Source organism: Cyprinodon variegatus, unplaced genomic scaffold (assembly GCF_000732505.1).
Source record: "Cyprinodon variegatus isolate N-32 unplaced genomic scaffold, C_variegatus-1.0 Scaffold43, whole genome shotgun sequence".
Classification (NCBI taxonomy): Eukaryota; Metazoa; Chordata; class Actinopteri; order Cyprinodontiformes; family Cyprinodontidae; genus Cyprinodon; species Cyprinodon variegatus.
This window is the reverse complement of record NW_015150496.1, coordinates 98,018-108,204: the sequence shown is the minus strand read 5'-3', so window position 1 is coordinate 108,204 and position 10,187 is coordinate 98,018. Positions and strand designations below refer to the sequence as shown.

General features: G+C 42.6%; 1 protein-coding gene across 1 annotated transcript in view; it reads right to left on the bottom strand.

Moving 5' to 3' along the window:
- The window catches only part of LOC107081866 (glutamate receptor 4), a 119,732-nt gene that overhangs the window by 12,057 nt on the left and 97,488 nt on the right, over positions 1-10,187 (bottom strand). Inside the window, exons 10-12 of the mRNA XM_015370205.1 lie at positions 8,672-8,870; positions 6,797-7,044; positions 3,244-3,358 (exon numbers count right to left, since the gene is read on the bottom strand). Coding sequence (XP_015225691.1) covers positions 3,244-3,358; positions 6,797-7,044; positions 8,672-8,870 — 562 coding nt within the window. The remainder of the gene's footprint in view (positions 1-3,243; positions 3,359-6,796; positions 7,045-8,671; positions 8,871-10,187) is intronic.

Genomic DNA, 10,187 nt, shown 5'->3' with positions numbered 1-10,187 from the left:
AAATAAAAAACAATCCCTAACCTGCCGCTAATACTCCGTCATACCTTTCTGAAGTGTTTAGCAAACCCAAAATAATTTAGTTAATCCTGAAGGGACCCAAAACAGGAAATGTTTAGTCTAAAAAAGTTTGATTTTCTTTTAGTTCCACACTGATGGCTAAAAACAGTTTGATTGACAATTCAATTTTCAAGTTATTTTGGGTTTTTATTTTCTCCTCAGATCCTTTACTTAAACAGCTGAGCCAGCACCAGGTAAGAGTGTCTGAACTAAAACCTTTCCTCAAAGTAGAGTGGGTCAAAACTCCTCCACAGTGATGTTAAACATTCATCACCAGTTATAACCAACGCTTGATGGCAGCTGCTGATGCCAGGAAGGAGCAGCAGGTTTTTGCATAATGTCGGGTTGGTTTAAATTTATTTTAAAAACATGAATGAAATTATGGAAAATGTTCCACAATTTCATGAAGTGCACCATGTTTTAACATTTCCTGGTACCCTAAGGTTAGTGAGAAAATTCATCCCCCCCTAATTTTCTCCCCTTTAAACAACCTGTTTCTTTCTTCAGACGTTCACCTTTGAACCCTTATTTTTTCTTTTTTTAAAGAGATAAAACAGATCTGAACTCTGACTCTTGTTCCTACCTGGTTAATATTTCTCTCTGATAAATCACCCACATCCTTCAGGCACATTCATATCACGACCTCCTGGCACCAAACGGCTGCCTGTCATGCTTAATCTGATGTGTAGATGATGCTGTAGGCGCTGTGCTGCACGGATTTAGTTAAAAAAAGTAGAGGCTGCATGCAGCTTTGCTTATAGAAACCTTCTTCCATGCTGCAGAGTATCAGCATTGTGGATCAGTTGTAGGCTTTGGACTGTGATTGTCCTGTGTGGCGTACAGTAATGTCTGAACATGCCTTGCGATTAACTGTGGTCGTAAATAAACCGTGTCTGTAGGAGTGACACACCCAGCTGTGGCGAATAGTTTTTACCTTGACACAGATGCTCTTTTCAAATATATTTTTGTGATTTTGCATTTTTAATGGAGCGGCTTTTTGTTGTGACAGTCTCAGGGAGCATCAGCATAGACCTTTTCCCAAACAGTTTTTTTTTTTTTTTTATTACAGTTATGGTTAATTTAGCTCCAGTCTGCTGCTGGAATACAACTTTTAAGTTCTAAAGAGTTTCAGTCCATCTGTAACGATTGTGCAGCTGCTCTTCTAAAACTCTGTTTTCCTACTGTGCTTGGAGACAGATCCATCTGCTGCCAGTTTAGGACAAGCTGTGTACTGGTGGTGACTCTTAGGGAATATATTCCTTGTTCTTTGATGCTAGACTTCTGTTTTAAATGCTTAAATGCATTGTGGTGCTGCCATGTGATTTGGTTTATTTGTGCTGAAAGGTGACCGTAAAAAAGTGGCCAAAATAAATGCAATAAAAACTTTGATCAGCAGTTAAAAAAAAAAAAAGGTCCTGGAGTGTTGCCTCGGTTTGGAAAGATAAAACTGTAGATTAATGCAGAATAAAAGCTAAGATCTAATCTAGGTGTGAACAAAAAGTAAATAATTCCCATTGACTAGAGGTAACGCCCCCCAAGAAGACGCTTTGATGTATTGAAATTCAGATCAGAACCAGAACCAGGGATATAGGGATACCTCCACACTCTGCTTCAAGCTTGGATCTGTTCTTCAAAATAGATCACTAGTGTTATGAATTTAGTTCATAACACTAGTGATCTATATATTATATTCATTATTTAGAATGGTATTCATCTCTATACTCATTCAGTAGAAAACCCATGTCCTGTATTTATGGGACCATCATTTATCCTGCACTTACTGCTATTGCACTTCTGATTAGACCTAAACAGCATTTTGTTTCCTTGTACCTGTACCTGTGCAATGACAATAAAGTTGAATCTAATCTAATCTAAAAAATTCCTTTTCGTGCAGCTGGTCTTATAGTGCCTGTTAGTGCATATTTTACACATTCACCAGGGATTGCATGTGTTGACCACTCATAGCCACTCTTAAGGATAATGATGCCTAATTTGCACCCACACATAACTCTAATATCTATTGTATGTCATCATATTCAAACCAATTATCTCAAAACCAATCAATTATAAAAATTGGTTATTCTATCAATATAATTGGTGAATAAATTCAGGTGATGAGGGGTTAAATGGCTGTGATTAATATCTGGAACAATAAGTCTGGATCAGGATATTGCCCAAAAATTACGATTTTGAACTAAAGTAACCTTTTAAAGTCAGTAACTGTTTTTGCAATACGTTTTTATGAATTTCATTTTTAAAACAATCAAAGTACATCTGTGTCATGAGAGAAACTGCTGGCCACAGCTGCTTTAAGTTGTGTTATAGCCTCGTGTTGGTCATGCTGCATCCTGCAGGTAAAGCCTCTATCTGCATGTCTGTCATTGGCTTTGTCTGTAACAACAGGATTCTGCCAACAGGACAAAAGAGTGCAAAGAGACAAAGAGAGGAGGGGGGGCACCCAGGCTGGTGGAGACTGACCTTACTTCCAGAGTCCTTGGGTCCACACTCCCCTTTATCGTACCACCATTTGTTTTTCAGTTTGTCTAAGACTCCTGCTTCACTCAGTTTCAATACGGCAAGGTTTACGGGCGTTCTTCAAAATCAGGGTGGAAAGGGGAGGGCGGGGTGGGGGGAAATAACATAAATAACATCATAGGACATGTTATTTTATGTTATTCAGTCAGAAGAAGCCCAACAAGAGCAGCTCAGTACTCTTCACAAAGTGACGAAGCCAGAATGGGGCCCCACTGTGGCTACATGTCTCTTTGCTCCGTAGTCATCGGACTCCAGGTTGCTCTGGAGATGGGAGCAGAGCTAACAGACATATAAATGTGTGGGGCCCCGGCTGCATCGCTTTTCTGGAACGGGCGCATACTGCCGGGACCTTTCTAAGAACAACCAGAGAGGCTCGTACTGCTGAACCAGAACTATTTGCCACGTTCTGCATCAGAAACGCCCAAAGCAGCCAGAGAACTTCTCTAGAAGGGAGGCTGAATCTTCAAGCAATGTTTAAGAACAGCAAATATTTCTGCTTCCACAGTATTCCTCTTTCTCTTCGTAGGTTAAAAGGTTTTCCAAACGTTCTCCGTCTTCCAGGGATCGACCCGGCAGATGCTCCTGTCCCCAACAAACATTTCTCTCCTACCCACATCAAGGTCACATGGGCACAGCGACATTGCGGCTAACCTTCTCGCCACCGCCTCCGCTGCCACATTCTCCTTTGTCGTACCACCACTTGTTTTTCAATTTGTCCAACAGGCCCTGCTCATTGAGCTTTAACACTGCCAGGTTAACTGCACTTCTTGAAAACGATAAAGCATATTTGGTGAGAGGGGTGAGTATGCTGTCCAATTTGAGAGGGAAGGAAGAAAAGGGGGAGAGGGGAGGAGAAGTCGGAGAGGGACAAGGGTGGAAAAAAGTTAATCCCAGTTAAAAGACCCAAATGCACTCAGAGCACCAACCTCTCCTCTGACAGTGGGTCAGCATGTTTTTTGCTTTCACTCTTGATAAAAAGATGATTAACATCTGGAATAAACAGCATAACGAAGATTTGTTTCAGTCAACGACGAGCACTCAGTTTGGAGGCTGAAAGTTTAACTGCAGAAAATGGAACCTTTTTGTTAGATTTGCTTTAAAATGCAACATGGATACCGATTGATACCATTAGGCTACCAATGCTAAAGGATCAAATCAAACCTCTTGAACTTTTCCACATCTTTTGACGTTACAAACACAAACTCCTTTTTTATTTTAGTTTTGGAGATCAGTGAGTTGAAAACCAAGTGCACCAGCACCGGCCAAGGTGCGGTATACTACTAGACACATCTGCAATCAACAACAATTAATGAAGATTTCCAGACGACTTCACCATTGAAACTCACCAGAGCTATAGTGAAACTGCCAATGCCCACATGCATGGCAGTTGGATGTTAGAATAAATCGGGTAAAAGTGAAAAAAAAATGTCTCAGGTTGGTCGTTGGATTGCCAACTTGAAGAGGGAGGATTTGCCATCTAACTTCTGGCCAGAGAAAAAAAACGTAATATGTTCCAACATTTGGAAGAAGAATGTTTTCAAGATGACTTGGATAATAGCGCGTTGTGACAAATGCAAGATACAGCACTGGGACTTGATCAACAGCCGATACCGCACCGTGACGTCACAAACCAGTAGGTGGCAGTAGTGTTCTTTGACAAATATGGATGCCTCCAATAAAGCACATTCAAATGAAAATTACCCTTAATTAAAAACAAATCATTTATTGAACAGTATGTAACAATTTCATATTTAAAGCACTTTCAGAAGTTTTAATTCTGAATATGACCGGACTTTTCCTTTCATTTATAAGAACTTTATGTGAATCCAGGTGACTTTTAAAGGCAGTTGGGTTCGCAGGATTTCATTTTGAGGTATTAAAGATGAAGGGGGTCACGCCACAAATCAGTGTCAGTAGTAAAATCCGAAAACATGCACATGTTTCCCCTGCTTCCTGCTCGCTGTCTGTAATTTAAAAAAGTACGAACAAGTTAAAGTTGTGTCGATGTTTCTGTGTGGCATCAAACCTTGTGGCATCAATTGTAATTGTTCATTTTCTATAATATATTAAAGTCAAACCAAAATAACTAAAAGCAATTTATCATATTTAAGAAAAAATCTCAGAAACAAGTCACCACTCTCACCTTCAGGCTAGATGTGATTGATAAGAACATGCAGCCACTTCAAAGCTCCAAATTTCTGGAAAATCGCAACTGCCTGATGCCGGTTATCTGGTAAAAGCTGTTAATCTTTCTTTCTAAAGGCTGCTGTGGAAATGTTCAAGGAAATGTTTAAAGGCAATTGAAAAGGAGGTAGAGGTTGGTCTTCACATGCATTTAGATCTTTTTCATTCATTTGTTTCATTGAGAAGATGAAGACTTTTGACAATGGAAGCAGATAACAGACATTAAAGCAACAAAGTGAGTATTTTCAATTTTAGCTGCTTAGTATGAGGGTGGAGTCAGGTGAACGTCCAACCTTTGAGAAACGGGGGCAGCTGGCTCTGCATGCTGCTGGTGTGTTTCCTAGCCGATACCCAGAGAGTATCTGACAGAAAATGAAGATCCCTTTGAAATAAATAAAGCCATAAGGTGAAAGCCCTGCAGAGAGGACCACCATGATCTGTCAGAGACTCCTTCTGGTCAAAGCAGCTTCTGAAAACTGCCACCAGCTTGGCAATAAACCAAATCACAGCATCAGGCTTGTCAGGAATTAAATCTATTCCGATATAAAGGTGCTCTTGTGAAAGATATTTGTGCAGGTATTGCAAAAAATAATGACTTTCCTAAAGCCTCTTGCTCAGGGATTAATTAGTGTGTAAACCAATGCACCACTGCATCAAAACATCTGCACACATCTGCTTTCTTAGTCTTCATGAATGTGAATAAGTAGCCAAGATCAGAGCTACAAAGCTTTTAGAAGAAGTATTTAGCAGGTCTAAAAAAAAGAAAAAGATCCTTAATGTTAGAATGTATTCCTAGCTATACCATCATTTATATCTAGAATGAGAAAAAGGAGGTTCCTTAGATCAAACAATATTTTAAATTTATAAATACACTCAGATATTATTAATGTCATTCAATAATCCAGATGGATGGATTGGATGGCACCCAGGAGAACAGCTGATGAGGAGATTTTTTCATCATAGGAACCAGAACAAATAGCAATGAGGGTTGGTTTAAGACTTTTGCACAGGCCTGCAATTGTAATATTGGATCAGTGGAACCTTAGCCTCGTGAGACCATCCTGATCTTGCGAGCTTTCAAGGTTTCACTCGCAAATCAGTCTGGAGACTCTCCATTAAAGAAAATTTGGAGCCGTTCACCAAACGAACGTCCAATCAGCGTTGGCTTTAAGGCGGGTTGAGGTGTGACGCAACGAGAAGCGCGACAGTTCAGTCTAAAGAACATGGCGGCTTCAGCCGATGAAACTAGCGTTAGCGTGGCTATCGAGCAAGTTTTATCGGAATTACAGATTATTTCTTCACTGAAAGAAGAGCAAAACACTGCTCTGGAGGCTTTTCTCAGAGGAAAAGATGTTTTTGCTCTTTTCCCGACTAGTTTCGGCAAGAGTTTGATCTATCAATTGGCTCCACTTCGTCGTTGCTCTGTTAGTACGTCATATGCTTCGTTGACCTGATTGGTTTATTTGGCCCGTCTATCACCAACATAGGCCAATCAGCTAACCAGTATTTTCGCCCCTTCCCAAAATTTCTTCAACGGAAGGTTCCCAGATGGATATGCGGAGCAAATCCATCTGGCGGAGTCAGGTTATGGAACCTGGCTGGAGGCTGTGATTGATAAGCTGAACCCGGTGACTCAGGGCTGGGCCTTCAGATGACTCCTGACACCTAATACATTAACTAAACAGTAACTTCTCAAAGTAAATACAGGAGCTCCCCTAAATAAGACATTTCTAGAGATGAGAAGATAAAGCTTCTGGCATGCAGCTTAAACATGTCTCCCCAAACAGCAAGCAGAGACTCACCTGCAGGGTAGATCTGTAAAAACAGAGAGAATGAAATAAAAACCACCCCTGCATCATCACAACGCAGCCCCCCATGCATACAACAAATACAAATGTTTACCCCGCCCCACACACCCACATCAAGCAGTGAGTGGAGACAGATATAGAAAGGCGGCACGCCAGGGAAGGTGGAATACCATAACAACACGTAGAACATATTGTTACACTATTCCACCCACCTTAACTGTGAACCCTTGGGTGTGGCCACTCCGTAGCCTTTGGAGTCCAGGTTGCCTCCCACTTTCATTGTGTCGCAGGGTTTTCTCTGCTCCGTGTACTCGTTCATGGTGGACTCCAGCAAGAAGGCGTATTTCCCCTTGGACTTGCGGACACGTGCCACCCCTTCGGCCGTGGTCTTGGTGAAGACCGTGGGTTCGGCAGACTTCATGTAGCCCCACATCTTCTCATAGACGGCAATCTTGGACCGCTGTAGGGTATCAATAGGGTTCAAAGGCAGGTGCAGAGTGAGAAACGGACAGCAATGACAGCTTGTACGTGACTGTAGGCAAAATGCCTGAAAATGTGGTGCTCTTAATTACAACCACAGCTATACTTGAAGTGTATAGACAGACCAACACAAAGAATAAATAAAGTAACTCCAACGTAAAGTTTTGGAGAGGTTTAAAGCAGGATTAGGTTCTAAAACAATGCCCCAAGCATCTCCTAAAGCAGGACATACACTGTACGATTTTTTGCCTTTTTCGGGCCGATTTTCCAGTCGTGCAAGAATTTTTCAATTGGGCCGACTTTCAGCCTGATTGTGCGTCATGCATCATGCAGTGTAAAGGTTGTCATAAGGGGTGAAATGCCTCTCACGACCACCTCATGATCAGGAATCGTGAGGTTGGGAGAAAATCAAACATGTTTGCTCAGTGGGCATGCACAAACAAGGATTCATCTTCTCTGAAGAAAACATAGAAGCATGGTTAGGGTGCGGGTGAAATGGAGTTTCTTTCTGTAAAAGTGACGGACTGTAGTAGCCACGTTTGCTCAGCCATGTCTTTGTCCAAATACGTTGTTGCCTTTTCTTTTAGGGCTTTGAGCACACAAATTTGCCCAAATTGCCAAGGCACAAATCTATTCTCGATTTACCGGTCGATCTACGTTCCTACCCTCATCTATGGTCATGAACTCTGGGTCATGACCAAAAGAACGAGATCGCGGATACAAGCGGCCGAAATGGGTTTCCTCCGTAGGGTGGCTGGGCTCTCCCTTAGAGATAGGGTGAGAAGCTCGGTCATCCGGGAGGGACTCGGAGTAGAGCCGCTGCTCCTCCACGTCGAGAGGAGCCAGTTGAGGTGGCTCGGGCATCTGATTAGGATGCCTCCCTGGTGAGGTGTTCCAGGCATGTCCCACCGGAGGGAGGCCCCGGGGAAGACCCAGGACATGCTGGAGAGACTATGTTTCTCGGCTGGCCTGGGAACGCCTTGGGGTTCCTCCTGAAGAGCTGGAAGAAGTGGCTGGGGAGAGGGAAGTCTGGGCCTCCCTTCTTAAGCTGCTGCCCCCGCGACCCGACCCCGGATAAGCGGAGTAAGATGGATGGATGGATGGATGGATGTCAAGGCACAGCGTTTCACTCTACTTCATATTGCTCTTCTACTCGTTTGGCTTCCAGACAGACGAGTCCGAGTAGCACCATCTCACTGCAGAGCTGAGTCCGACGTGGTTTTTAGACGTACAGTTTGAGCAGGTAGATCGCAACAGAGCTTCGCGCTACCCAGTGTGAGAACATACATTGAAAGCTGTGAACTTTTAAACCCTGCAGTTTCATTATACAGTGTTAGCTGTAGCTGCGTGCAATGTTAGAAAATATCGTTCAGTGTATACACTGTTTAAAGCCCTTTATATTCATCATCTAAAGATGGAGAGAGGATGTATCAACTACAGATCGACCCTGAGACGTAGACATCCACTGCTTTGTGTTGGTCTGTCCCAAGGTTTTAAGTTGACTAAATGTTCAATAACAGTTTATTTTCCTTTCATTGTGATAAAACTTGGGTTAGTTCTCCTACCTGCCCTGGAGTGGACCATTAACCCCAGCAACTCCAACTCACCCTGAAGAACTCTTTGGTGGAGCCCGAGTCCAGAGTGCCGTAGGCAATGTCTGTCTGCTTGGCCAGGTCCTCTGCACTCTCGATGGGGGAGACCATCCTTTCCACAGTGAGGAAGGCAGCCAGGTTGGCCGTGTAGGATGAGATGATGATGAGGGTGAAGAACCACCACACCCCTCCAACTATCCGTCCAGATAATGATCTTTGGGAGGGGATAACCAAAAGAACGGCAAGGGGTGGAGGATGGAGCAGGGAAATTATATTTAGGATGTATAAACAGGGAAAATTAGAATTAGGAAGAGAAAAAAAAGTGAGATAAAAGAAAAGAATTAGTCCCACGCTCAAATGTTGACTTAGAGTTTACAACTGCATGGAGAAATGAAGATGAAGGTTGTTCAACCACAAGGTGGAGCTGTGTCACTATTACAGGCAGCCAGAGCTATGTTTACCCTTCATTAGGGCAGACTGCCTCATAAAAACCTCCACATGCCTTAATGGAGCGGGTTTAATAAAGAAAAGATGTAAGCAGCTTCTGCTCCTTCATCCCAAACCCTTGTTTCTGTTTACTGATGGGATGAAGAGAGCTGCGGCTCCCCTGGTTCTCCACATCAGCCTCTTGTTCTTTTCTCTTGCTTTTTCCTATATTTCCCTCCTCGCTCGGGGGAGACGGATAGCTCCCTGCTCAGGAGCAGGGGAAGGTCGTGAGGAGAATCTTAAACCATAAATGCTGCATTGAGGAGAACAAACAAGATCTCCCCTTGGTGCAAATCAAACAGCGGAGGCAGGGGAGTCTCAAGCTTTTCAAAAGTGTGGGGGATGTGGTCAGTCCACGGTTGTCGCAGAGCCAGTTGAATGTAACAAACAACATTTCATACATTTATCATACTTTCTGTGCACTCTGGTTTCTGTCTTATGTCCAAACATCACATAAAATCTAGCATTTATTAATATTACCTAGCTGGAAAAAAGAATCTGTGGCCAGCGCAAATTAATAGAAGTAGCTCGTTCTTATTTAACCCCTGAGCCATTTAGCTCTGTCTCTCTTCCACCGTTTTTTTAAACTTTGATATCAAATATATATTGAATAATTTTTGTTGGAAATCTTCTTGATTTAGTGTTTACACTTTAGCAAACTGAGTTACAGATGTTTTTATCTCTGTCCTTTATGTTATTTTTTGTAATCCATGTTTTGTATCTCAGTGAATGAATGACAGCTCTGGACTGTTCACTCCGCTCCCCCATTCAAATTTTCCCTGAACCAATCAGAGTGCAACAGAGGCTGGATGTGTGTGAGACTGTCCTGTCAGAGAAGTGAATATCACTGACTGTGATCAGCCAATAGAGCAAAGCGCTGGCCGTCGTTCTGCTGAGAAATGCCTGCAATGCATCCCCTCGGTCCACGTTAGAGGGGCGTAGAATCCAAATTTAGGTTTTTGTGTCAGAGCATGAGCTAAAGAAACCTAAATTTTGATGTGTAGTCACTATATATGCCAGTAATTGTCTCATATGAAACCCATAC